General features: G+C 49.0%; 4 protein-coding genes and 1 long non-coding RNA gene across 5 annotated transcripts in view; 1 reads left to right on the plus strand and 4 right to left on the minus strand.

Moving 5' to 3' along the window:
- Window positions 1-309: 309 nt before the first annotated feature.
- On the minus strand, window positions 310-3,282 carry LOC128504756 (acyl-coenzyme A thioesterase THEM4-like). The gene is made up of 7 exons (XM_053474946.1): window positions 3,226-3,282; window positions 2,427-2,533; window positions 2,179-2,341; window positions 1,589-1,739; window positions 1,374-1,484; window positions 926-1,050; window positions 310-662 (listed from the first exon to the last, which is right to left on the minus strand). Exons 2-7 carry the CDS (start codon window positions 2,523-2,525, stop codon window positions 637-639), a joined length of 675 nt encoding a protein of 224 aa, XP_053330921.1. The 5' UTR covers window positions 2,526-2,533; window positions 3,226-3,282; the 3' UTR covers window positions 310-636.
- A 6,365-nt stretch (window positions 3,283-9,647) lies between these two features.
- Window positions 9,648-14,283, minus strand: S100A10 (S100 calcium binding protein A10). Its single transcript, XM_053475614.1, has 3 exons — window positions 14,143-14,283; window positions 10,495-10,655; window positions 9,648-9,923 (listed from the first exon to the last, which is right to left on the minus strand). Exons 2-3 carry the CDS (start codon window positions 10,630-10,632, stop codon window positions 9,771-9,773), a joined length of 291 nt encoding a protein of 96 aa, XP_053331589.1. The 5' UTR covers window positions 10,633-10,655; window positions 14,143-14,283; the 3' UTR covers window positions 9,648-9,770.
- A 1,284-nt stretch (window positions 14,284-15,567) lies between these two features.
- On the minus strand, window positions 15,568-19,605 carry LOC128505288 (uncharacterized). The gene is made up of 5 exons (XM_053475608.1): window positions 19,455-19,605; window positions 17,586-17,744; window positions 17,031-17,195; window positions 16,705-16,863; window positions 15,568-15,955 (listed from the first exon to the last, which is right to left on the minus strand). The coding sequence occupies exons 1-5, from the start codon at window positions 19,455-19,457 to the stop codon at window positions 15,791-15,793; spliced, it is 651 nt and encodes a 216-aa protein (XP_053331583.1). The 5' UTR covers window positions 19,458-19,605; the 3' UTR covers window positions 15,568-15,790.
- A 1,828-nt stretch (window positions 19,606-21,433) lies between these two features.
- S100A1 (S100 calcium binding protein A1) overlaps window positions 21,434-27,790 on the plus strand; it is a 65,140-nt gene continuing 58,783 nt past the window's right edge. Inside the window, exon 1 of the mRNA XM_053475609.1 lies at window positions 21,434-21,581. Coding sequence (XP_053331584.1) covers window positions 21,534-21,581 — 48 coding nt within the window. The 5' untranslated portion in view covers window positions 21,434-21,533. The remainder of the gene's footprint in view (window positions 21,582-27,790) is intronic.
- On the minus strand, window positions 22,865-23,639 carry LOC128505295 (uncharacterized). The gene is made up of 3 exons (XR_008355562.1): window positions 23,601-23,639; window positions 23,265-23,336; window positions 22,865-22,916 (listed from the first exon to the last, which is right to left on the minus strand). It is a non-coding gene; the product is annotated as an uncharacterized LOC128505295 (long non-coding RNA).

A 27,790-nucleotide genomic window follows, 5' to 3' on the forward strand; every position in this document is an offset into this window, starting at 1 on the left:
AACTCATTGGGGGCTTTCATGTGTCTCTATAACTAAACAGTTAAGAAAAGCCCGCTGGCTGGAAACACTGCCCAAGCCATACATAACTGCGTGCAGAGTGCAGAGTTTAAGTAGAAATACATACTGTAATAAATACTAAAATGAAATGAAGTAGGTCAGGGGGGGCTTCAGCTGGGGGAACACTGTGCGAACAAGCAGAGATCAGCAACATTAGAGTAACCATGCAGTGGCCCCTCCGAGCATGGGCACACTGAAATGGTTAATACATGGAGCAGAATGGGACTGGACAACCCAAAATATCTGGCAGTTCTACTAAAAGAGCTTTTATTGAGTTCTGGATGAGGCTGCGTGGCTGTCCGGTTCCCCAGAACAGGCGGCTCCCAGCTGCTGCTAACAGTTACTGGTTAACACTGGTTTTCATTGCAATGAGGGTCCAGCTATTCAAGGAGAAACATCTAATCGATCTTCTGTTACCGCCGTCTGGATACGAGTCCTTCGGTCCTGGGACTGTCCTTTTAGTGGTATCGACTTGCTATCTAGAAATGAAAGGTATCTGCATATCCTCTTATCCTGCACGCTCCTGCTCAGGGCTGGGGTACTTGACCATTTCCCGTCCCAGCACCGTCTGAGCATTACTCAAGAGCCCACCTTAATGAATAGAACTAAGAAAGAAAAAACAAGACACAGCGAAACAAAAAGGTTAGCCGAGCAAGAGGGAGGGATGAGAAACAAAAACGGCAGAAAACCACAAAACAAGGAAGCTCAGCTGCAGGGGTCCCTGGCAGGGTCCTGGCTGAGGTACAGCTAGACAACCACCTGGACCTGGCGCCAGCTATGTGTCTGACAGTGACTCAGGCACACCCCAGGCTAGGGATTGTTTAGATTATGTATCCGGCTCTTGTCTGAGAACGATCACCCTGCTCACCGGTTGCCTCTGTATGCAGCACCTCGTCATCGTGACTCCGGATCTGACAGCTGCAGAACACCTTCCGACCCTCCACGTTCTCCACCTTGCTGTCCACGATCACCGTGCGGCCCAGGGGGATGGGGCTGAAGAAAGAAGCGGTCACTACAGAGATGGGATATATGTCTAGGGGTGATGTGAATGAATGCTACACATAGAGCAAAAAGCCAGAAATTTATGATGTAGCCCTGTAAGAGTTTTTCAGTCTGTGCTGTAATATTAATTAATTCAAGAACCAAGGGCTTGGACCCAACATTTGTATTAATAGTCAACGTTGGAATGTAAGAATATGAGGCTGGCCATACAGGCCCCAAAAAGGACTGAAATGTAACTGTCCATGGGGGGGGATCTGCCTGTCAGGCGAATGGTAAATTGGTGCCTTATTTGCCCTTCCCTGCGGCAGACGTACTTGCGATAGTCAATGTTCAGGTTGGCCGTCATGACTGTGCCGCAGCCATACACAGCTCCTGCTCCGGCCGTGCTGTCAATGATTGTGGCGATGCATCCTCCATGAGTAAACCTGCACACAGGAGAGGGAATTAATATATATATATATATATATATATATATATATTACGCACGACTGACTAAGTTACCTGCACCCTCATTTTACTAATCTCTTACCCAGGGGGTCCCTCCAGGTAGTGTCCAGGCTGGAAGAGACAGACCATCCTTTTCTCTGCCGTGTTATAAAACATACTGTATTCAAAGCCAACCCCGTCCTGGTCAGTGTTCCTAGTGAAGAGACGATTCTCCCTCCCTGCGTTCACATCTCCTGTGTACAGAAAAAAGTCAGGGGCAGTATCCATGCGTAGTGATGTTCCAAGTGCCTGTGTCGTGGGGCGTGGGCAGTTTATCCATGAAGGGATTTAAACAGTTAATCCATAATCACCCATGCCAACCGCAGGCTTTCAGAGGGGACAATCTGGCCCACAACTGCAGGGCAGGAAGGCAGTTTACCCATCGAGTAAGCATTTGTAGCTCAGAACATGCTTTTCTGGAACAATAAAGTTTAGTCTAAGTAACACGAACACGCGTGTGGATTTAATCCCGCAGAGAGCCAGTATCTTCATACTAATCCTGTAATCCATAGCTATCTATAGGTTTCTTCCCATGCCTGCCCAGGCCGGATTCGTAGCGCAGCTGCATTTAAACAAAGTGCCCCTTTCTGCACCTGGCAGGGGTAAAAAAACATATTTCTGCCCGACCCTTACCTTCCATGTGATGAACGGTCGTGTTATAGGAGGGAATCCTCCTCCACTCCCCGTTCTTACTCAGCTCCTCAAACTTGTTAAATAAATCCAGCAGCTTCTGGCTCCAGGTAGCGTTAGGTAAACCGAAATCCCTGAGTCCCGCAACAGGACACGGACGGGTGATCTGGGGAGGAAAAAAAAAAAAAGATATAAAGGGATTGGCCCCCTATTTTAGAAAGAGAGGCTCTTCAGACACAGGTGGAGCTCACCGAGAAGTGGCAGGGAATGGAGCTGGCATTTGGGAGGTGTGTGTGGGGGTGACAGATGGCAGTGCCCCCACGGATCAGCCTGGCGCAGCTTCTAAGCATGATGACACCTTCAGGGATAGAACACAGACAGTTAGTCTGGGCACACACGCGTGTATACATAGTGACAGCCTAGATCAACGGTCACATGAATCGCTCACATGAAAGCGCTGCCCACACAGCTATAGGCGGGCGTGCACACAGAGATAGGCGGGCACACAGCCATAGGCGCATGCGTGCACTCATCCCCCGCCTATTACTATTAGCCATTATTATGCGTTTTACTGGCTCTAAACGTTGAAATGTGCTCTTATCACCATAGCAACCACACAGGGCGGTCCAATCAACAGTAGCTGTTTCTTGGTTGCTATGGGGATAAGGCCACTTTAAAAGTGGTATCTTTATATACATAACCCCAAACATGCCAAGCCAGTGTGTAACATGAACTAGAATGTTACCCTCTTAATCACCTTCTACTGCCCCCACTTTCCCATTCCCACTCCTTGCCTTATCCCCATGTAACCCCCATTACCCCCTTCTTGCCTCCTGCCCACTTCTTCCTCTTGTCCACTTCTTGCCCCTACCTGCCCCAGCCCTCGTATGCCCTTCCTCCCCGTCCTCTCGTCCCCTTTGTGTCCCTTCTTTCTCCTCTCTTGCCCCTACTTTCTCCTCCTCTCTTACCCCTACTTTCTCCTCTCTCTTGCCCCCTTCTTGCCCTTGCTTTCTCCTCCCTCTTTTCCCCTTCCTGCCCCTGCCCTCTCACCTGCCTTGTTTCTGCAAGGTCTCAGCAGCACATTGATTTGAAACCTCACCGGCGTTACGTCATCACGCTGCGCCCGCGTCGCCTGTCAGGCTGCTGTCAGTGCTGTGTTTAACCGGGCAACGAGAGGTGCGCGCGACAGGACGGGTGTTTGCTGTGTGCTACCCCAGCGTTACTGCCTCTTACGGGGTATTAAAGCAGCAGGTATACAAATATGTCATATACTCGGTAATATACAGGGGTAATAATACCGCACATTCCAGTAATACCCCGTGTAAATGCCACTGCTGGGGTATTAAACCACCCAGGTGTAATAATGCAACATATTCCTGTAATACCACGTGTAAATGCCACTGCTGGGGCAATAATAACACACATTCCCAGTAATACCCCGTGTAAATGTCACTGCTGGGGTATTAAACCTCCCAGGTGTAATAATGCCACATATTCTTGTAATACCACGTGTAAATGCCACTGCTGGGGTAATAAACCACCCAGGTGTAATAATACCACACATTCCCAGTAATACCCCATGTAAATGCCACTGCTGGGACATAAACCACCCAGATGTAATAATGCCACATATTCTTGTAATACCATGTGTAAATGCCACTGCTGGGGTATTAAACCACCCAGGTGTAATAATGCAACATATTCCTGTAATACCACGTGTAAATGCCACTGCTGGGGCAATAATAACACACATTCCCAGTAATACCCCGTGTAAATGCCACTGCTGGGGTATTAAACCACCCAGGTGTAATAATGCAACATATTCCTGTAATACCACGTGTAAATGCCACTGCTGGGGCAATAATAACACACATTCCCAGTAATACCCCGTGTAAATGCCACTGCTGGGGTATTAAACCTCCCAGGTGTAATAATGCCACATATTCTTGTAATACCACGTGTAAATGCCACTGCTGGGGTAATAAACCACCCAGGTGTAATAATACCACACATTCCCAGTAATACCCCATGTAAATGCCACTGCTGGGACATAAACCACCCAGGTGTAATAATGCCACATATTCTTGTAATACCATGTGTAAATGCCGCTGCTGAGGTAATAAATCACCCAGGTGTAATAATGCCACACATTCCAGTAATACCCCATGTAAATGCCACTGCTGGGAGACAACACCAGGCTGGTACACCACCCATCCCTGTGTTGCCTCTGCCATGATATCCCCTGTATGCCCCATCCTGTGATATTACACCCCCAGGCTAATGTGCCCCTTGTATGAAACCTATCCTTGGCCACTGGTGGGTACTGACGGGCAGACACTGCACTGGATGCCAGCCGTGCCCAGAGGTGGATACTGACGGGCAGGCACTGCACTGGATGCCAGCTGTGCCCAGTGGTTGATACTGACGGGCAGACACTGCACTGAATGCCAGCGGTGCCCAGTGATTGATACTGAGGGGCAGACACTGCACTGAATGCCAGCTGTGCCCAGTGGTTGATACTGACGGGCAGACACTGCACTGAATGCAAGCCGTGCCCAGTGGTGGATAATGATGATGGGCAGACACTGCATTGAATGCCAGCCGTGCCCAGTGGTGGATACTGATGGGCAGACACTGCACTGAATCCCAGCCATGCCCACTGGTGGATACTGATGGGCACACAGTGCTGCCAGGTATGTGTGTCTTGTTTTTTTTATCAATGCTCAATGTCTTCCTTCCGATTATGATGAATGAAAATTGTGGGGCCACATTAAAGCCCATATGATGCTGCAGGACATACGTCTCATAAGTGTCACCTTGTTACTTGCTTTGTAATTTATTCAAAACACCAGTTGGAAGTACTGTGATAATTATCATATCTTAGGCATTCACACAAAGGAAACAGCCCCAGCCCCCCTTTAGGACCGGACTCAGGGAGTTCTCCCAGTGTCTCCCATCGTTTTATGGTCCTTGCATAACAGACTGAAAGCAGCCCATTGGCTGCCAACTCAGGCCCAACGCGTTTCACAAAGGTCGAGCTCCTTTGCAGGATCCACACCTAAGCCTGCAGAAACTTTGCCAAGTATCCTGACCCAAGATGGCAGCTGGTGTGCATGGGGTATGCTTGATTTCATGACGCTGTATCTTGGAGTCTGGCATGTTGGATGGTAGCATTTCTACCCTTTTACCAGCAGGGGGTGCATTTTTCTGCAGCTGAATTCACAAAAGCGCTCTGACACTCCCTGAAGGGGATTCCCAGGGACTGCGTTCATATTTATGTGACTGCTCATTACATATAAATATTAATAAGGGGCCAGCTTACCCCAAAACTTACGGCATATTAACACATTTGGACTTATACAGCAGCATAGGAGCACAATGACTAGTACACAATCCTATATCTTACACACTTTAATAAACCTATACAACCGTGGACCAAAAATTAAAAAAGGCAATAAATATTATAAGAAAGCTACCTTATGAGTGCGAATTGGAGCAGCAATCTTAACTCCCTCTCCTTTGTTGGAACTTCTGTAGCCTTAAAGTAGCATAGTTAGAGGTAGATGGTAGATACTCATGGGCACCGTGCCCAGGTCTACCCAGGTAAAAAGGATGCCAACTGTTAACCAAACATTAACAGTTAGGAGTCACACAGATGACGTAGATAACGTTATTACCTGCGTAGAGATCAGGATTAGAGGAGAAACCCCCAAGATTGTGTCTTGTTTTGTACCCCAGTGTAATTATCACTGCCCCAGAGCTCCCCCTCCAGGCTGTCATGTGTAAATGCAGCCTGATCCCGACCTCAGTCTGTGACTCACATATTATAGAGTTAAAGCCTTGTTAGGCTTACTTAAGAAGGTGGAGATAAGATTAGAGCTGAGCACCCAAATAAAATGAACAAGTCTATGTTAGTCACACACACAATGTGGCTCTGTGTTATACTGGGAGGGGTATGCAGCATCGTTACTGCCGTACAGTAATTAATAAGACTTTAGTGTAAACGTGTCAGAAGGGTTCTCTGTACCTAATCTATCGGTTCGTCTTAGGCTATAAGCATTGTTTCCTCAGACCTATCCATAATAATGATAATCATAATACAAGGCTTCCTGATCAGGGCAACAAATCGAAGGGAATGCCATCTCTAAGGGGTAGCTGCGGGTTCAAAATGTTTGCTGTAAATATAAATCAGCCCTACTTGTTTTTATGTTTTCAGCACACTTCCCGCCTTTGGGTAGCAACAGAAAATACCATTTCCCCAGCAGCCAAACACTGCAGGTCATTGTGTTGCTGACTGCCGGCGGGGGACTCAGGCTGGGAGCCTGTGGGGCCTTCGGGATATAAGAGAAAGAGAGACAAAATGTGATGGCGAGATGACTGGGTCAGAGCATCTCCAAAACTGTGGGGTGTCCCTGGCGACAGGGTCATGGGCGGCCGAGGCTCATTGATGCACGAGGGGGAGAAGGCCGGCCCGTGTGGACGAGCTCCTGTAGCAACTGCTGAAAAAGTTACTGGTGGTTCTGATAGAAAGATGTCAGAACACACAGAGCATCACAGTTTATTGCGCCCATTCTGACCCTCGTCCGCTGCTGAAAGCGCCAACAATGGGCACATGAGCAGAAGAACTGGACCACGGAGCGATGGAAGAAGGTGGCCGGTCTGATGAATCACGTTTTCTTTTACATCTGCATCACGTGGATGGCCGGGTGCGTAGCTTACCTGGAGAACACGCGGCACCCGGACGCATACATGGAGGCCGCACCTCGCAACTAACAGGACTACAGAGGTCTACTGGAGTCCATGCCTCGACGGGGCAAAAGGGAGACCTACACAATATTAGTCAGGTCCTTACTGGATTTTGTAAGTTTAGCGTTACTTTCTACTCCATTCCATCCGTTGTTCTGCCCCCCTGTGCATGTTTTCCCCATTGTGATATTGCTGTACTTTTCCATATCCCGAGCAGCATTAACGTGGAATAAGCTGACACTCCCTGCTCACTCACCCTCCGCAGTGCAGAGACACCACCCTCAGCCTCACTCCCCCCCTTCCTGCTGGCCGGATGCCCACCGACAGCATGACTTCACTGCTGCTTCTCTATGCCAGCAGCCAAAGCACAGGGCAGGCGGCAGACCCCGATCCCTACACCAAGGATCATCCCACGGGCAGCCAGCAGTGATCCACATGTGCAAACAATCTGATCTTCATTAGAACAATGAAAAAGAGACTGGGAGCCAAAGGCCCCGCCAGAGAATGCCTGACCCGCTACTTACCTCTTACAAATAATCGAATTAGTACATTTATGTGGTCGATTATTATTTTTAGTAGATATGCTGCAACAAAATTATTAATTAGAATAATTATTGAACAGTACCAGACCAGGGTCTCCCATCATACATCTAGACTGTAAGCTCCTTGGGGCAGGGTCTGTCATCATACCACTAGATTGTAAGCTTCTTGGTACAGGGTGTTACCGCAGCAGATTTAAGAGGATATCCCCAAATACCGATCTGTGTCATTTCCCTGTGATTCACACCACTCTTTCCACACCACGTACAGCTGCAGTTACAGTCACTCATTACTATGGCGACTCAAACTGTTTTGTCCAAACACTCCAAGCAGGGCTGGGCTGTATCTCTAGCCAGAGTGGAGATTTTTTTTTCCAAAGAAAACAGATGCCGGTGAGATGCTGCACTCAGCGAGCCTCTGCTTCATTGTTTAAAAACAACAAGTTCTCACAGTGTCACGATCGGGTCCACCCTTGTTTTCTGTTATTAGGTTCTGTTACGCTTTCTTTCCTGAAAGTTGGGGTAAGAGCTGCACAGACCTGCCCTTGAGTAACATTTCACCCCCTTCCAGGGAGTTCAGTTAATGGGGATTAAGGGGTAAATCGTATGCAGGGTGCACCCACCAAAGCGGAGGTGGAATGGTTCTTCTGTGATGGACTTCCATGGACAGACGTCTTCCACACACACTCCGTACATTCTTTGTGTCAAGCTCAGGGTAAATATTTGGCTTCCTATTATTGTAGGGCAGCTTCTAATGCCTTGTGTGAGTCACACAGTGACCTGCACCCTGTGTATTTAGCTAATCAACATGTAACGGCATCAGTTGATAGCGCTGGGAATACTTGGGTAAATTCACAGGCTTCCCATGCAAGCACCCCAGAAAGTTATATCCCACTAATTTGTGAAAGGGCTGCGATTTGGGGTGAGAAATCTTTCCTTTAACTGAAAATGCAGCTTCCGTATGTACCCCATCAAATGCAACATCTGGTAGCCCTCTGATAATTCCACTTATTGAGGCCTAACTGCTAGGGAGTGCCTTCCCCGTGCCCTTTACATATAGTGTCTGCCGGCAGACAGCTTTTGGTGTGAAAGGGTGTTCCTTCCATACAAATAAATGCTTGTCAGTCCTGCGGCAGATCACAGTCATCCAGCTGCATTCTCAACAACATATCTATCGTGTCGCAATTTCTTACCCACAGTGTAAGAAACCAGCCCAGTCTGCGCGGACCTCAATTGTTGGCAGTGAAACGAACGCGTTTTATTCCAGGAATTTCAGCCGGTGGGGGGGTCTCTCCCATTTCCAGCAGTTTCCGGGTTCGGCTCGGTCAGAGCCCTGAGATTTCTGAGAGCCCAGATCCTGACGGGGCAGGTGTGGGATTTACGTCACCTGAGTAAGAACTGATATAACCTCCCTCTAGTGTATCAGTATTTGGTTGTGATAGAATTCGGGGCAAATAAAATCAACACTCCCAATGTATTTGAAGAGTTCAGACGTGGACGTGTCTTACAGAAACCCACTAATTCAGAGCTCCGGCGTTCATGTGTCTCACAGAAACCCACTAATAAAGAGCTCCGGCGTGGACATGTCTTACAGAAACCCACTAATTCAGAGCTCCGGCGTTCATGTGTCTTACAGAAACCCACTAATTCAGAGCTCCGGCGTTCATGTGTCTTACAGAAACCCACTAATAGAGAGCTCCGGGGTGGACGTGTCTCACGGAAACCCACTAATAGAGAGCTCCGGGGTGGACGTGTCTCACGGAAACCCACTAATAAAGAGCTCAGGGGTGGACGTGTCTTGTGTAAATTTAATAATCAGGCTGTTGTGTTCTTAAACCTCTTGGTCCTGTGAGGTGAAGAAGTCACAGAACCTTGAATTGGTGACAACAAATTCCCACCATGATTCTAGGCTCTGAATACTGTGATAAACGTTGTTCAGAAACTGTTACGTTTTAACGCACACAGTAAATTGGAATCTGAAATGGCACTTTTAACATTAATTGCACATTAAAGTAATGTTATGGACTGTAGGAATAATTGTTCATAGTAGGAGGCCAGATTTTACAAGCTCTGTACTGCTGGGTTCCGATTTAACGCCCGTGTCTTCACCTATTATGAATGTTTTGGATCTAAGATGGATTGTACCTGGTGTGTTAATGAGGAGGACATAATAAAGAGGACTCAATATACAAAAAAGAAGAGGGATTTATTCTGGGCATGTGCGGGGGAAGGACTGAACGAAAGCTGAGCAGATGGTGGGAATGTGTCCCAGCAGATTGACTATGACTGCAATACCACATCCACGGTCCTTCACTTTCTCTTCATGTGTCTGGTGTAATAGTCATTACAAGCAATGGTGAGGCCGGCTATCAGAGAGAAGTAGCTGTGGAAGTTCACGCGTCCGTCGCGACATTGGTCAAGGTCCTTCATGATTTTGTCCACAGCCAGGGGGTCGTTCTGGTTCTGAAAGAAAAGACACTGGTTGGCACATGGAGCAGGGGATTGAATTGTACGCTTCGAGACCGAGGAGCTTCAAGAGTGAGCCCTGTATCATACTATACAGTCTTAAGCCCACTATGTTCCTTGTGGTTACTTTCTTGCCTTGCAGATTCCTGCCCTTTGTCTCTACTTCTGTCTTCTACACAAGGTTTGGGATTATACACGCTGGGTAACATGATGGGGCCCGCAGGCAAGGCAAGTTATTCCTTATCTGCAGAGCAGTTTGGCAGGAGGGTGACTGGGGATCTGTGTTTATCAGAAGGATGGGGCTGCCTAACCTTCCCATAGGGACTTGTTGTAGCACGCAAGCTAAGAGAGGACAATGCTGTCTCAAACTCACTGGAAGGCAGCTCTCATTACTCAACAGCTCCCATAACCCACGGCAGAACATCATTTCCTTTAGCTGTTAGTCTCCATTTATAGTGTTTTTGGACGTGGCTACAGAATATGTCAGAGCTTGGGAGAAATGAATGCTGATAATGCCGCAGAGCTGTGACCTCCCCAGCGTCACAGCCGGGCCGTGTTTCGCACCCACCTTCAGGAAGTCTCCAAACTCCTTCTCCATGAGCTTGTGGAGGTCGTCCTTGGTCATGTAGTTCTTGTCTCCAGCGTATTTATGGAAAGTGAACATCAGGGTCTCCATGGACTGCTCCAGCTCAGAGGGGACCACCATTTTGCAGATATGAACGGGGCGTACTGTGAATCAAAAAACAGGAGGGATTCAATGGAACGGCTGCTTTGGAAGACAGGTCCTCGTCATGATCCTCACATAAAGCTTATTTATCAACATGTGTTTGTTTCACACACTCCACAAAGGACTAAACTCTGATCACGTTCCCCGCAATACCAACCACGACAAGGTTACTCTGTTTCCGCCAAGCCGTCTATCATCGCAACATATATTCTCGCGCGCAGAGGTGCCCCTCTTTGGCCAATTATAAACTGATATTTATGTAAATATAGCACTAACGCAGCGTCGGTAACGTGAGACGGCTTCATCCTGTCTCTGTTCAGCACGAGCCTCTAATTGTAATGTTTGTTTGGTCGATCGATACGTCCTGCTCAGCGCTCAGGTGGGATCACACTGACTCACTTAGCAGGACAGGCTATTAACGGGAAGCTCTCAGCAGCCGGAACTTCTGGCGCAGGCTAATGGTGCAGATGGAGCCATCGATTGTTGATGGAGCGGGGCCTGCAGGCTACACCCAGGATAAAGGACACACTTATAAGACTAATAGGCCGGCTATGGTGAACTACAATTCCCATCATCCTTTACCTTTCACACTTCATGAGATTATATAATGTGTGTTGAACACAAGGTCCTCTGTTAATCCTCTCGGCCGCACGCTGACGCTCTGGCTTCGCACCCATAACGTGGTGTGACCGAAACGCCGAGCTGCCATTAAAAGCTGCATGTATGTGTAAATGTTTCCATTTCTTCACCCAGCCCCAGCTATTTGGAGTTTCCTATCTACATCAGATTTACGTCACTGGACTTTACAGAAAAGGGTTTGAACGAAGTGGCCAAAGGCATTTCTTTTTGGTGTCACACGAGGGCTCTGAGCGGCACCCAAAGGTGTCTGCCTCAGGCCCATCCCTGTATTCACAACTTCTTTGGTGTTCTGCAAGCAGGTCGGACTAGGAGCCGGTAATATGAATATACCAAATATTTATTGCTGCAGATTGCAGAGGACGTGAGTTTATCCCTGAGATGCCTCAGGCAGGGGGCGGCAAGGGAGGAGACGCCATAATCCAACAATGGCGTGTCTATAAAGGAACAGGTTTACGATTTGAACTGAGCCCACAGACACCGTTTAAATCTGCGGAATGGGTTTTTTAACGTCTCATTTTGTCTGCCTGACTTTCCAGACCCCTCACTGAAAAACTGCACCCCCGTATGGGGTCACGGCTTTGTTTTAAAGAAACTATATAATTTAAAGAACATTATAGATATCTACAGGGAATGTATGATAATGGAGTTTTTTCTGTAGCAGGAACACGTGGCCCTTGGCACTCCAGCTTTTGGAGGGCCCACCATCGTGAAAACTGGTGTTCACACAAAAGACGCAGAGGATCCCAGACTTGGTCATGTGGCTAGTAACGTAAAGGTTTTAATCTTTAGTGCCACAGGTTGGAGATCAGGGACAGGTGGGGTGTTGGCTGATCTGGGAATGCTCCATGCAGGATTCATTACAAGCATCCCAAGAATTCGGAGCACCGCACCCTGCTCACCGCCAACTGATAAATCAAACACTGCCGAGCCTCTCAGAGAATCCGGCTAATCTCCCAGCCGGCAAAAGGATCACCTAGAGTAATGTGTGAGCGGTAACCAGCGTGTGCCCGCCTCAAACACCTTAAATCGGCGCTTTAAATCTCAAAATCAGCAAAATAAATAATCCACCGTCACAGGGGGAGACCTGGTGTCTCTACGCCTCATGCCCAGCGAGGTTTGAATGAAGCACCTTACCTCTCAGTCACATGTAACACCTGTTTGGGAGCAGAGCTGTCCGTCACCAACGCATTTTACTTACCAAACCCCGTTACACATAGCAGTAATACAATGGTGGCTGCCGCAGTCTCCATTAGCCACATACACAAAGCCTCCATAAAAAAGATTCAGATTTGGGGACATTTGTGAAAAAATGATGTCAGAAATGCAGATGGAGAAAGAGTCTCATAATCTGGTTTGAGCCGCCACTCCTTACAGACAAAGGTACCACTACCTGCAAACCAGAGGCATCTAGAACCCCGACTGCCGCAGACACTCCATCTCATTGTGCACCATAGCTCCCATCATGCATGGTTATTCACCATCTAATCATGATGGGAGTTGTAGTGGAAAAGACTAGGAGGCTTTTGTTGCCCAGTCCTGCTCTCGGTATGTACTCCTACGACCTATGAACTCATATATATACAATATACTTCATGTAATTATTTTGGTATTTTGTATCTCTATGCCGCATCACCCATCGCATTTCATATCGTTTCTGGGCAGAGCTTTTATCGGCACTTTGTGGTTTTTACATCTCTCCACACTTGTGGCTTTTTCTAGTGAAATCTTTGTGTCGACGGGGTTGCCTGGAAATGCACGGCACAGGCTGCCCCGTTCTGTAGCACTTGGCCAGAGCGATGCAGAAGCTCTGAGGATGCAGCATAGAGAGGGTACTGCCACGGGAGAGGGGCCACAGGGCAAGGGTGTGGCCCCAGATCTGCTCCAACATGGCGGCCTCACTCTGCTGGACCATCGACCCGGGGGTATTAGTCCGTTATTCTGCGTCTGCCACTCCCTTCCCTACACCTCTAATGCAAGTCATTACAACATATTATTACTAATCTAAGTGTAAAATGTAACCTCAGCCGGGGCTGCACCAACCCGCCTCTCACTTCCTGATTTAAGGCTTTATGCTTTTTTATGACAAAAGCCAGCTCGCTTTAACCCTTCCTTGGCATAATTTAGAGAAAGGGTTAAAGTCCACTTTGTGAGGCAGAGTTAGTGCAGGAGGTTGGAGGCATGTGGCAGAAAATAACGTGCTTTGCATGAATCTCTTTTTAAAGAGCCTTATACACATCCCAGGCATTCGCTTGTAAGGCTGTCGCCCTTGGCTGCTCCCTAAAGGGCACTTAGTGGGTTAACATGAGTATGGATGGGCCAGAGAGCAGCAGGATTCCAGATCCTGTGTGAGGGAAGGGTGTGCCCTGGCGGGGAGGGATGTAAGGAGGGTATAAACGCGGCACCCTGCCAGCCTGTAACAAGAGCGCCCAACCAAGGGCAACATCTGGCTCAGGGCACTTTCCTCGTGCAGTCTCTGTACACCCCAGCCCTGCAGGACAGTGATATCCCAGTGAACTCACACATGTACCATCCACCACTGCTGCATGCATGCGCAGACCGCACCTGGCATACCAAGCCACAGCCCTGCTGGATTAACCCCCTTTTGTCTGTGTATTGGAGGTAGCCCTCCAGCTGTCATAGATCTACAGCTGATGAGAGTCATAATTTCCACATGAGCTGGAGAACAGTCACAGCAAATTTACTAGTGGCCCTTCCTGTATTATTCCGGTTGGAGTCATGTTAAAAGTGCATTTAAGGTTTAAATGTTCTTGTTGCCCCTTTACTGTGTGCACCCTGTGGGAGAGGTCCCCATGTAACTGGCCCCCCTGCATTATGCCAGGATAGACTCACCGTGCGCAGATGATCAGGGTGTGTTGAAGGCTCCAGGTCCTGTGCTCAGTCAAGTGAGTGCTGGGTTCGCCTGCGTCTGCAGTTTGATGGGTGGGAAGGACTCCCCGTGTGTAGGGCCGCCCCTGAAATCTGAGGCTTCTCTGAGTCACTTCCCGATCCCTGCCAACCTCCCAGCTCCTCTCTCCCACTCCTGGAAGATTCATTTTTTTGTGTCTTTGTTTCAAGGAAGATTTCCCCAGTCCTGGAATTTTTGAAGCCATTCCCCTCCCTTCCACTCCCATGGTATGCCTGAGGCGCAGAGGAATGTATAGGTGTGTGAGCTGTCGCTGCGGTACCTCCGACTTGGCAGGGAGCTAAGATGCACCCATGGACTGGGGTAATAGTGTGTGCCCTGAGACATAGTCTGCCGTTATATGACTAGACAGTCAGCTCCTTGGCATAGAGTCTGCCATTATACCACTAGACTGTAAGCGCCTTGGGATTGAGTCTCACGTTATGCCGCTAGACTGTAAGCTCCTTGGGACAGAGTCTCACGTTATACCGCTAGACTGTAAGCTCCTCGGGACAGAGTCTTACGTTATACCACTATATAGTGTAAGCGCCTTATGTCAGGGTCTCGCCTTAAAGGCTGGGCGTCTCAAAGTGTAAACCCCGGACTATTTCCCATGCACCTCTCCCCGGGTACATGCATAGAAGGCACGGGGCAGTCACTATCAGCCGATTCTCTCCTGTTCCTGTAAATACTTTTAGCCGTCTCAATAACTCTTCTGACCCCTCCTGTACCCGCTCACATGATCTCATGTCAGGAGTTTAGCAGCTTCCTCGTTGTTGTATGTGATCCCATATAAATGTAACTCTCTGAAACCTTTTGCTGAAACCTTTTGGGTGTCACACGGCATGTTTTTCTTTTAAACGATTCAGCGGTTGTTAGTAACTTGCTGGCATGACATAGGTTGTGCCATAAATGGGTTTCACCTAAAGTAATCTGATCTACAAAAGCCTGTGCGGAACACCTACAGAAATAGAAACCGGCCATTATCCTGACCCCCCGTAACTAACATACGGACTGTCACACATTTACATGAACACATTCATGCTCACACACTCTAACATTTACATACATCCCTCTTCGCCGTTTACCTTCTGTGTAAACAGCCTTCCTTTTCCAACAGGATCATGTAATATCATGTGACCCCGCTGCATTCTCTCCTCTGCAAGTGGAATGGCCTCATTGTGAAGACTTTTGGCCACCCTGCCCCTGGTTCATAACCGTTGGCAGCATGCACCCAACCTACCATCACTATCTTATTTTTAATAACTGGCAGTACTTGGCTGATTTGCAAAACAGGTTCTAAAGGCAACTGATTTGAAAACAATTTAAAAAAAATTATCTTAGAATAAAAAGTCAAATAATATAGAAGTATGTATTGTAACAAAGTAGTATTTTTTATTGTTCTCCGTTGCACGCCGGTAAACGCTCGGTGACTGGTCCCAAGCCAGCCGTCACAGCTTAAACACAGTCAATGTAACTTTCCGATTCAGCCCACTTTCTTTCTCCAGATCCTTGGCTCCGAAACATTTTATTAGAACAAAACAGACAGATTTAGACAGTCGGAATTTGAAATGCAAGACGGCACGGCTGTTGCCCTCAGACCCTCTTGAGATGCTTCAAGAGAGCCTCGTGGCAGGCCACCATCATCCCTCCAATCAGATTCATGAACTCCTGGAAGTTCAGCTCTTTGTCTTGTTTACCATCCACACCTCCGTCCACGGACTCCATGAGCTTACGCACAATATTTGGGTCCTTCTGGTTCTGGAAAGCAAAGCAGACATTTAGGAGGAAAATTGCCTGTACCACAGTCCTTATCAATGAAGAAATGGTCCACAAAGATCCAAACAGACCCAGAGATCTCACACAAAAGAAGATCCAATTATGCAAATGAGCCAGGCCAGTGACATCTTACAGAGGACGACAGTGAGCCATAGGAGATAAAAAGGTGCATACATTGTACGCCACGGCTGGAATCATTAAGAAACAGACTGAAATGGGCCATAAATCAACATGGTCAGCACCTTCACAAATGACCACTGATTTCTCTATCTCTGGATAGTTAGAGAGGAAAAACCGATGTGTTTCAAAGCAAGCATGGAATCTGAATGATATCTGTAACAGAGGCAGCACCAATACCATGTGTTACAGCCTAACGATGAACGACAAGTAATAAAACAAGGTCCTCTCTTGTGGAAGTGGATAAGTGCTGGATGAGAAGCTGGATTCCAGCCCTCCAGATTGTGTTCACAATACTCCACCTAGTGGCAAGATTGTGCCCTGCATACATTAACCTCTTCCATACTTATCTGGACAACCCTTACGGCTATGAGCGTAAAATCTGTATCCTTGGAATTATCTCAAAGCAACAAGCTAAGGCCACGTTCATTTTATATGACAGACTTGAAAGAAAAGCATTGTATAGAAGGCATACAGCAGCCCAAAATAAAGCATTTTAAACGTTGACACAAGCTACTCTTTTCCAGGCATAAAGAATAGGGAGATATACTTACGTCAGTGAAAGATTTCAGCTCCGTTTTCATAAAGGCCTCAAACTCTGTGTAGTTCATTTGATTTTTGTCGCCTTTCTTGCCCGCATAATGTTGGAATACCCTGATAATGCTCTCCATGGCAGTTTCCATTTCCGTCGGAGGGATGAGCGGGGTTGGTTGCTGAGGGTTAGAGTAAAATTATACTTTGATGGAAGATAATACACTCCAAGCCCCCAAACCATAACTGGACCTTCACCTTCTGTACAGTGGACCTGTCCCACCATTTAGGGTTTTTAACATGTTCTCGATAGGCCTGCTCAATACAAACACTGGTTGGACTTTAATACCTTTTTAAAAGCAGGAGTCTTGGATAAAGCATCATGACAAGCCACCATCATCCCACCGATGAGATTGAGGAACTCCTGGAAGTCGAGCTGCTTGTCTTGCTTTCCGTCCACACCGCCGTCCACCGAGTTCATCATTTTCTGCACAATGTTGGGGTCTTTCTGGTTCTGATAAACAGCAGGTTAATAAAAACCCAGGGATGTCTGCCCCAGGAATCATGAGAGTAAAAAAGCGAGAGGAAGAGCGAGCGATTACCAGGACGGAGACTCCGTGAAGGCGGTGCAGAAGACAGAAGAGAGGAAAGGGCTCATTCCCAACGGGTCGGCAAACTTAGAAAAAGCCTCTGAGATAAGAAGCAGATCTAACGATTTGAGAGTAAGCAGAAAGACATATTAAACCATAAATAGATACCCCAGGCCGTCCAGCACTATATTAAAGGATGTCAGGAAGCAGCCATTGGTGTCACCCCAGCAGAGGTGGTTATAATATGGGTTGATGCAGCTTAGAAATGGGCACTTGTGCCGGGCGGCACTCAAGGAACTCCCACTAGCTCTTACATCTGTGAAGGAGCGAAGCTCTGTCTTCATGAAGCTCTCAAACTCGGTGTAGTCCATGGCACCCTGGCTTCCTTGCTTGCCGGCGTACCGCTGAAATATCGTAATAATCTTCTCCATGGACCGCTCCATCTCTGTGGGGGGTGACTTCCTCATTTCAGCCTGTGTGTGAGAAGTACGGGTTATGGGTCAGATTTTTGTGTTACCCTGAACAGCACACGCAGAAGGCTCCTTCACCACTGAAGCCCACCAGGAATGTGGAATGGCCACGGTGGATGGCATGTGCTCTACGTTGGCTCGGACATCAATGGAAATAATTTTTATTCGTAGCGGTGTTAATGGCCTTCCAGATACTCAGCCTATACATCATTTATAGTTAATGTGGGGAGATATAGCTATACATTATACAGGACTTCCTAATGCATAGTGAGTTCAGAGAGACGGAATGCTTAACTATAAATTGTTTAGTAAGTACACTCTTATTTCCCCTGGCATCTGTTATCACAAGGAGACCCTGAAACCCTGCCCTACTTTTTGCCCCACTGGTGCTTTCTCAGACCCTGTCCTGTTTGGCTGTGGTTCTAACATGTCTCCTAGCAGCAGCATATCATCATGAAACATACGTGAAACCTTGGCATTCCTGGGGTTTACAGGAACAAACACGCAGCCACTCGTCCGACTGCAAACATTAGACCAGCAGAAGGAAGAGGACGTTCCCGGGGCCGGGACGGGAGGTAGACCTGGGGGTGAACACTCCCTACACAATGGTCACCAAGATGCAAACTACAAAAAAACAGCAACTCAATGGGCCGAATGGGCCTTATCTGCCAGCAGGTTCTGGGTTTCTATGTAACTATGATGTCATACACAGAAAGACTTACTTCCTGTGTCGTTTATAGCAACCTCTTTTTTTAGGAAGCCACAGGAAGGACAATGCCGCTGAAGATTTCTACCCCAGCCTGCTGAAGCTGTATCGGATCTTATCACAGAGTGCGTTTTCATCTATGAGTTTACGAGTCCGCGCAGGCTAACCGCCCTGACTGGAGATTAAGCAAAAGCATTTGGGATCCTCCTCATCCCAGCAAAGAGCAGAAGACTCATACCCGTCACCTTCATAACGTCTTCCTCTGTGTGGGGCTAAGAAGAAGTCTAATGAAGGTCCGTCCCAAACTCCGTAACCTGGGGAAGATTAAAGGAACCCAACCAAAGCTTCAGCAACTGAACTCTATGAGCTTAACCCTACCAGGGACACAAAACCATACACAGCCCGTACATCTGGCAGCCAGCTGGTTAATAAACACTGCAATGCATTCTGAATAAAAGAGGAAATGGATTGTTTTTTGTTTTAGGTTTTCATCCTCTGGTCCTGGTTCACTACGGTGTGCTAGAAGCTATCACTGCTTGGTAACGTCTCTGTGTATAGAGAATGAGTCAGAGGAAACCAGTAACAGAGTCGCTAAAATTACTGAGAATGTAAAGCCACAGACATGATGCCAGATGCCTTAACCCCTTAACAACAGGGCAGGAGGAGGTCATTGCATTCTGGCCCTTTCTGGCACCAAACGGACCATGCAGAACCCAGTTGTGCAACAAAAGATTACAATGCCAAGCGCTGAACACTAAATAACCCGGATCCCTTAATCTGCAAATAGGCAGAGCATAGAGACAGGGCTCTATCTGCCCCCTCCCCAAGTCTGATGCACAATTATAAAGAACACCCTCCTTATGCTTACTGGGGCATGTTTAAGCTAAGAATGGACACCCCAGGTAAGAAAGATACACAAGAAGCATCCCTTCTACCAGTATATCCCAGTCTTGTGAAGTTTAACACAGTGAGATTGAAGCCTGTTCCCAGAGCTGAGCAGCACTTACCATGGTGAGCGAAGACAGGGGCACTCAGGCTGGGACTGTGCACAGGAGAGCAAGTGGGGGATCAGCGGAGGTCTGAAAGAGAATGAGTTTGAAGAGTTTAGAGCCGCACCCAAGCCGGACGACAGCCAGCACCCTCCCTAATTTCTGCATTCCTGCCTCCTAGCTACTCGCACAGTAACTGCTTCCACGCTGACACAGTAACCACTGGCCTGTAAGGAAGCGTATCTGCCCCCTTATGCTGGGGTATCACCGGGGGCTGCTCCAGGATGGACCACATGTGAAGACAGGCATTTAATACAGCGATAGGAACCCCTCTGCCTCATCACACATCGTTTTATCGTTACCCGCTATTAAACACTCCGGCCACCTGCCTCTGGGGATTCCAACCTCCCTGATTGAGTCCCCTGTTGTTTTATTATAGCTGGGATATGTCGGCACCAGGTTTACCTGTCTGAGCACAGGTGCAATCTAAACAGAGCCATTGTAGCAGAACCTGCTAGCAGATCGGCCCCAGTCTACCTGTTTTGTTTCTGCAAACCCTAATCGGTCCTTGGTGTCGTCATAGATTCAGGAGCCATATGCCCATGCATGTTTTAATTTCCTCGCTGTATTAGCCTCTTCTGCTTCTGCTGGGAGGCAGTTCCACTTATCTACCACCCTCTCAGTAAAGTAAAACGTATCTCCTATACCTGAGCAGGGTGTGAGTCTGCATTAAGGGAGAATGGGCTGAGTTGGCAAGTTACATTTGAGAAACCGGTTACTGTGTAACTGTTCTACGTGAAAGCTGTCTGTTACAGCCTAATAAATGTTGTTTTTTGCAGTAATCCACGGTTGGCCTTTGTTCTAGCACAGTCGCTAGACTTGTTCTAGGCTGCACAAGCCTACAAAATAAATTGCGCAGCTCAGCGCCGGGGGCCAAACACACCTAGTCCAGGACTACAATGTCTTCCTTCACTCTAAGGCTGGAAAGCTGGCTGTAGGAGATGAAGCGCCGGCAAAAACACCCTAATGTGATCCGAATATACAGGAGTCAGAGAAAGGTGTGAAATTAGTCCCTCCATCCACTTGTATAAAAATGGTCACCCTCAAGTGGTCTTGGGAACATATAGACTTCCGGAGGACTCAAATCCAGAAGGATGCCAATGCAGACTCTCCCACAATGCAGGCATTTAATAGTCTTCCAGAAGAGGGTATTTAATAGGCTATTTTCTTGGTATTAGATTTGTTCAGTTATAATTATAGGAGGGCGCGCAGGGTTGACAGTGAATATTTCATTTGCTTGAGTCCAGGATTGGCAAAGTGTCGCATTTGCCCCCTCGCCCTACTCAGTTACTTAATTACCTGTTCAGGTGGCTCAGTACATTTGCAGGGTCCACAGAGACCCACGTGGCCGGTTGTAGACTGTGGGCTGTCACCCATGCTGGGCGTGAAAGGAATACCTGTTGCCTAGGTGTTCTCCATGACTGAAAGTGAATAAAAGCTCTATTCTTATAACGTGAATAGTCTCCCCGGGCTGCATTCCTCGGCTGGTGATCTACAAGCCCAAACTTGATCTGTATTTTTGTAAAATGATATTGGAACAAAAGGGGGCGCTACAGGAATAAACATACCCAATCTCCACAAGTTGAGTGTGAAACAGGAGGAAACGTGAAATTTTCTTTGGTAAAAATGGGGGGCTGTCTCCTGATCAACATAGTTTTTCAGCTGAAAGGCAGCACACTGTGTTACTGTGTAAAGCTCGGTAAAACATTTGGTTGTATAAATGGATACACTAGTCCCTGTTTATTCCTTTCCTCACCTCTGCCTTTTATAGGCTGTTAACATGTGATGCCCGAAGGGGCTTGTTCTCAGGGGTAAATGCCCCTTTGTTATAAGACCTGTGCAATGTGAATACATGTGTCAGTACACGGAAACCAGGTGCTAGATTCAACAAGCCTTCTTAAATCTAAGTCACAAATTCAAAACATGGCCTCCAACTGCTCAAATGCATGTATGAGCTTAGCGTGTGGATCTCATAATTGCAGCCTGAACGTCTAAATCACCACGTGCCTTATAAGAGCAAAGGAAAAGTTATCATTGATGCTACCGTGGTTTTTTCCACAGCAGAAGCTCATTGCAGCCAGCAGTGTGAGTACTGTGTTTTCTGTCGTTCTTTTCCTGTCATTTTACCCCGCTGTTAAACGAATATATTTATTTTTACTTTTTCTAAATATTAAATATACATCAAGTAATATAGTTATAGTCCCAATAATAGCATAATTACATTTTATCTGACAAAAATTGCGATACAATCTCAAATATGTTTGGAGGATAAGCTGTTCGCATTGAGGTCACTGTGAATGTGGTAATAAATACCTTTCTATTTCACTTCTATTTCATCATATAATGTAACATAGGAGTAACATTGTTGCAGTTTTATGCTGCAGTCCATATGTTGCCTAAATTCTTAGTGGTAAACTGAGTTTTTGTTCTCTACGCATGGCGTTTAGTTCAGTTCTGCAGTCCTTAGAGGAAGATTTTTATGGTGTGGGATGGGCAAAAATGTGTGTTCATTTTGTATTTCATTTTTAAAAGGGTCAGATCTAATGAATGGACAGCTTTAGTCTGGAGTCCATGCGTTTTCCGTACCAAGTATCTAGCTGCTATCTCCGGTGGGGAGAATGTGTATATTCAGACCAGGAATAACTAAAAATATTGGCTATACACAGTTAATATTAATTTATCACCTATTATTTGTGTGCATTCCTTTTAGAATCTAGTCAGAAGAAAAACACTGAACAAATGCAGTCATCCAGAATATTTTTTTTATTGCTTTCTAGTAAGTGCTACATAGGGTAGGTGCTGCCCAGGAATACAGCCCTGGGGCAGGAGAAGGAAGAGGTGAAGAGTTGAGGTATTTTTGGAGAGAGAAAAATGAGGGTACAATAATTTGTTCTATGAGGTATGTCGCTGCCGTGTATCATCCTAGAAGGCCTCCTCATTTTATTGATATTGGTGGGGAATCCATTTTCCAGGCCAAGTATTCCATCCACAAGAATAAGCTGGTAGTGTAACAGGAACTGGTGGCTGGGTGGGGAACTGAGCTGGTGCCTGGGTGGGGACCTGAGCTGGTGCCTGGGTGGGGAACTGAGCTGGTGCCTGGATGGGGAACTGAGCGGGTGCCTGGGTTGGGACCTGAGCTGGTGCCTGGGTTGGGACCTGAGCTGGTGCCTGGGTTGGGACCTGAGCAGATGCCTGGGTTGGGACCTGAGCTAGTGGCTGGGTTGGGACCTGAGTTGGTGCCTGGGTTGGGACCTGAGCTTGTGCGTGGGTTGGGACCTGAGCTTGTGCCTGGGTTGGGACCTGAGCTTGTGCCTGGGTTGGGACCTGAACTGGGGCCTGAGGTTGAACCTGAACTGGCGCCTGGGGTAGAACCTGAACTGGTTCCTGGTGTGGAACCTGAACCTGTGTTTGGTATGGGAGCTGAGCTGGTGGCTGGGGTAGAATTTGAACTGGTGCCTGAGCTGGTGCCTGAGATGGAACCTGAGTTGGTTCCTGGGATGGAACCTGAACTGGTGTTTGGTATGGAACCTGAACTGCTACCTGGGTTGGGACCTGAGCTTGTGGCTGGGTTGGGAACTGAGCTGGTGCCTGGGTTGGGAACTGAGCTGGTGCCTGGGTTGGGACCTGAGCTGGGGCCTGAGGTTGAACCTGAGCTGGGACCTGAGGTTGAACCTGAGCTGGGGCCTGAGGTAGAACCTGAACTGGTGTTTGGTATGGAACTTGAACTGGTGCCTGGGGGGGAACCTGAACTTGTGTTTGGTACCAGACCTGAGCTGGTGGCTGGGGTAGAATTTTAACTGGTGTCTGGAATGGAACCCCAACTGGTGTTTGGTATGGAACCTTAACTGGTCCTTGGTGTGGAACCTGAACTGATGTTTGGTATGGAACCTGAGCTGGTGCCTGGGATGGAACCTGAACTGGTGCCTGGGATGGAACCTGAACTGGTGCCTGGTGGGGGACCTGAACTGGTGCCTGGAGGGGTACCTGAACTGGTGCCTGGGGGGGTACCTGAACTGGTGCCTGGGGGGGAACCTGAACTGGTGCCTGGGGGGGGACCTGAACTGGTGCCTGGGATGGAACCTGAACTGGTGCCTGGGATGGAACCTGAACTGGTGTTTGGTATGGAACCTGAACAGGTGCCTGTAATGGAACCTGAACAGGTGCCTGTAATGGAACCTGAACAGGTGCCTGTAATGGAACCTGAACAGGTGCCTGGGGTAGAACCCGAACTGGTGTTTGGTACCAGACCTGAGCTGGTGGCTGGGGTAGAATTTGAACTGGTGTATTGGAGGGAACCTGAACTGGTGCCTGAGGTGGAACCTGAACTGGTGTTTGGTATGGAACCTGAACTGGTGTTTGGTACCAGACCTGAGCTGGTGGCTGGGGTGGAACCTGAGCTGGTGTTTGGTATGGAACCTGAACTGGTGCCTGCGGTGGAATCTGAGCTGGTGCCTGGGGTGTAACCTGAACTGGTCCCTGGTTTGGAACCTGAACTGGTACCTGGGATGGAACATGAGCTGATGTTTGGTATGGAACCTTCACTGGTCCGTGGGGTGGAACCTGAACTGGTGTTTGGTATGGAACCTGAATTGGTCCCTGGGGTGGAACCTGAGCTGGTGTTTGGTATGGAACCTGAACAGGTGCCTGTAATGAAACCTGAACAGGTGCCTGGGGTAGAACCTGAACTGGTGTTTGATATGGAACCTGAACAGGTGCCTGGGAGGGAACCTGAACAGGTGCCTGGGAGGGAACCTGAACTGGTGCCTGGGATGGAACCTGAACTGGTGTCTGTGATGGAACCTGAACTGGTGCCTGGGATGGAACCTGAACTGGTGCCTGGGATGGAGCCTGAACTGGTGCTTGGGATGGAACCTGGACTGGTGCCTGTGATGGAACCTGAACTGGTGCCTGGGGGAGAACCTGAACTGGTGCCTGGGATGGAACCTGAACTGGTGCCTGGGGGGGAACCTGAACTGGTGCCTGGGGGGGAACCTGAACTGGTGCCTGGGGGGGAACCTGAATTGATGTTTGGTATGAAACCTGAGCTGGTGCCTGAGGTGGAACCTGAACTTGTATTTGGTACCAGACCTGAGCTGGTGGCTGGGGTAGAATTTGAACTGGTGTATTGGAGGGAACCTGAACTGGTGCCTGGGGTGGAACCTGAGCTGGTCCTTGGTATGGAACCTTAACTGGTCCTTGGGGTGGAACATGAACTGGTGTTTGGTATGGAACCTGGGCTGGTAGCTGGGATGGAACCTGAACTTGTGTTTGGTATGGAACCTGAACTGGTGCCTGGGATGGAACCTGAGCTGGTGCCTGGGAGGGAACCTGAGCTGGTGCCTGGGATGGAACCTGAGCTGGTGCCTGGGGTGTAACCTGAACTGTTCCCTGGGTTGGAACCTGAACTGGTACCTGGGATGGAACATGAGCTGATGTTTGGTATGGAACCTTCACTGGTCCTTGGGGTGGAACCTGAACTGGTGTTTGGTATGGAACCTGAATTGGTCCCTGGGGTGGAACCTGAACTGGTGTTTGGTATGGAACCTGAACAGGTGCCTGGGGTGGAACCTGAACTGGTGCCTGGGGTGGAACCTGAACTGGTGCCTGGGATGGAACCTGAACTGGTGCTTGGGATGGAACCTGAACTGGTGCCTGGGGGGGAACCTGAACTGGTGCCTGGGATGGAACCTGTACTGGTGCCTGGGGGGGAACCTGAACTGGTGCCTGGGGGGGAACCTGAACTGGTGCCTGGGGGGGAACCTGGACTGGTGCCTGGGGGGGAACCTGGACTGGTGCCTGGGGGGGAACCTGAACTGGTGCCTGGGGGGGAACCTGAACTGGTGCCTGGGGGGGAACCTGAACTGGTGCCTGGGATGGAACATGAACTGGTGCCTGGGATGGAACCTGAACTGGTGCCTGGGATGGAACCTGAACTGGTGCCTGGGATGGAACCTGAACTGGTGCCTGGGATGGAACCTGAACTGGTGCCTGGGATGGAACCTGTACTGGTGCCTGGGATGGAACCTGAACTGGTGCCTGTGATGGAACCGGAACTGGTGCTTGGGATGGAACCTGAACTGGTGCCTGTGATGGAACCGGAACTGGTGCTTGGGATGGAACCTGAACTGGTGCCTGGGGGGGAACCTGAACTGGTGCCTGGGGGGGAACCTGAACTGGTGCTTGGGATGGAACCTGAACTGGTGCCTGGGGGGGAACCTGAACTGGTGCCTGGGGGGGAACCTGAACTGGTGCCTGGGGGGGAACCTGAACTGGTGCCTGGGATGGAACATGAACTGGTGCCTGGGGTGGAACCTGAACTGGTGCCTGGGATGGAACCTGAACTGGTGCCTGGGATGGAACCTGAACTGGTGCCTGGGATGGAACCTGTACTGGTGCCTGGGATGGAACCTGAACTGGTGCCTGGGATGGAACCTGAACTGGTGTTTGGTATGGAACCTGAGCTGGTGTTTGGTATGGAACCTGAACTGGTGCCTGGGATGGAACCTGAACTGGTGCCTGGGATGGAACCTGAACTGGTGCCTGAGGGGGAACCTGGACTGGTGTTTGGGATGGAACCTGAACTGATGTCTGTGATGGAACCTGAACTGGTGCTTGGGATGGAACCTGAACTGGTGCCTGGGGGAGAACCTGAACTGGTGCCTGGGGGGCAACCTGAACTGGTGCCTGGGGGGGAACCTGAACTGGTGCCTGGGGGGGAACCTGAACTGGTGCCTGGGGGGGAACCTGAACTGGTGCCTGGGGGGGAACCTGAACTGGTGCCTGGGGGGGAACCTGAACTGGTGCCTGAGATGGAACCTGAACTGGTGCCTGGGATGGAACCTGAACTGGTGCCTGGGATGGAACCTGTACTGGTGCCTGGGATGGAACCTGAACTGGTGCCTGGGATGGAACCTGAACTGGTGCCTGGGATGGAACCTGAACTGGTGTTTGGTATGGAACCTGAGCTGGTGTTTGATATGGAACCTGAACTGGTGTTTGGTATGGAACCTGAACTGGTGCCTGGGATGGAACCTGAACTGGTGCCTGGGATGGAACCTGAACTGGTGTCTGGGATGGAACCTGAACTGGTGTCTGGGATGGAACCTGAACTGGTGTCTGGGATGGAACCTGAACTGGTGCCTGGGGGGGAAACTGGACTGGTGCCTGTGGTTGAAGCTGAACAGTTGCCTGGGGTGGAAGCTGAGTTGGGCTTTCAATTGGCATCTGCACTAACCATTGACATATTCCGTAAGAAGGTACCTGCTGAGGTACAAGAATAGGCACCTGAAATGGTACTTGGGTTGGAACATTAAATTGTGATTGAAGGGGCCTCTGTGGTAAAAGTTGCTGTACTGGGGCTTGTACTTGTGCTGGGACTGGAGACTGTTGTACTGGGGCGGGAACCTGCTGCACCTGGACTGGAATTTGATGTACAAGAACTGGAATCTGATCTACTGGGGCTAGTGATTGCTGGACTGAAGTCTGTTGTACAAGGACTGGTACCTGTTGTACAGGGGCTGGTACCTGTTGTGCTGGGGCAGGTGATTGCTCTACAGTGGCTGGTGCCTGCTGTACTGGGACTGGTGCCTGCTGTACTGGGGCTGGTACCTGTTGTACTGGGGCGAGTGATTGCTGTACTGGAGCTGGTACTTGTTGGGCCTGAGCTGGCACTTGTTGACCTTGAGCTGGAACTTGCTGGGCCTGAGCTGGCACTTGTTGGCCTTGAGCTGGCACTTGCTGGGTCTGAGATGGGGCTTGCTGATATTGAGCTGGAACTTGGCCTTGAGCTGGCACTTGCTGGCCTTGAGCTGGCACTTGCTGGGTCTGTGCTGGCAATTGCTGGGTCTGTGCTGGCACTTGCTGGTCTTGGGCTGGCACTTGCTGGGATTGACCTGGAACTTGCTGAACTTGAGCTACTACTTGCTGGGCTTGAGCTGGCACTTGCTGGGCTTGAGCTGGCACTTGCTGGGATTGACCTGGCACTTGCTGAACTTGAGCTACCACTTGCTGGGCTTGAGCTACCACTTGCTGGGCTTGAGCTGGCACTTGCTGGGCTTGAGCTGGAACTTGCTGGGCCTGAGCTGGAACTTGCTGGGCCTGAGCTGGCACTTGCTGGGCCTGAGCTGGCGCTTGCTGGGATTGAGCTGGCGCTTGCTGGGATTGAGCTGGCGCTTGCTGGGATTGAGCTGGCGCTTGCTGGGATTGAGCTGGCACTTGCGGGGATTGACCTGGAACTTGCTGAACTTGAGCAGGCACTTGCTGGGCCTGAGCTGGCACTTGCTGAACTTGAGCTG

This window comes from Spea bombifrons, chromosome 9, assembly GCF_027358695.1.
Source record: "Spea bombifrons isolate aSpeBom1 chromosome 9, aSpeBom1.2.pri, whole genome shotgun sequence".
NCBI lineage: Eukaryota > Metazoa > Chordata > Amphibia > Anura > Pelobatidae > Spea > Spea bombifrons.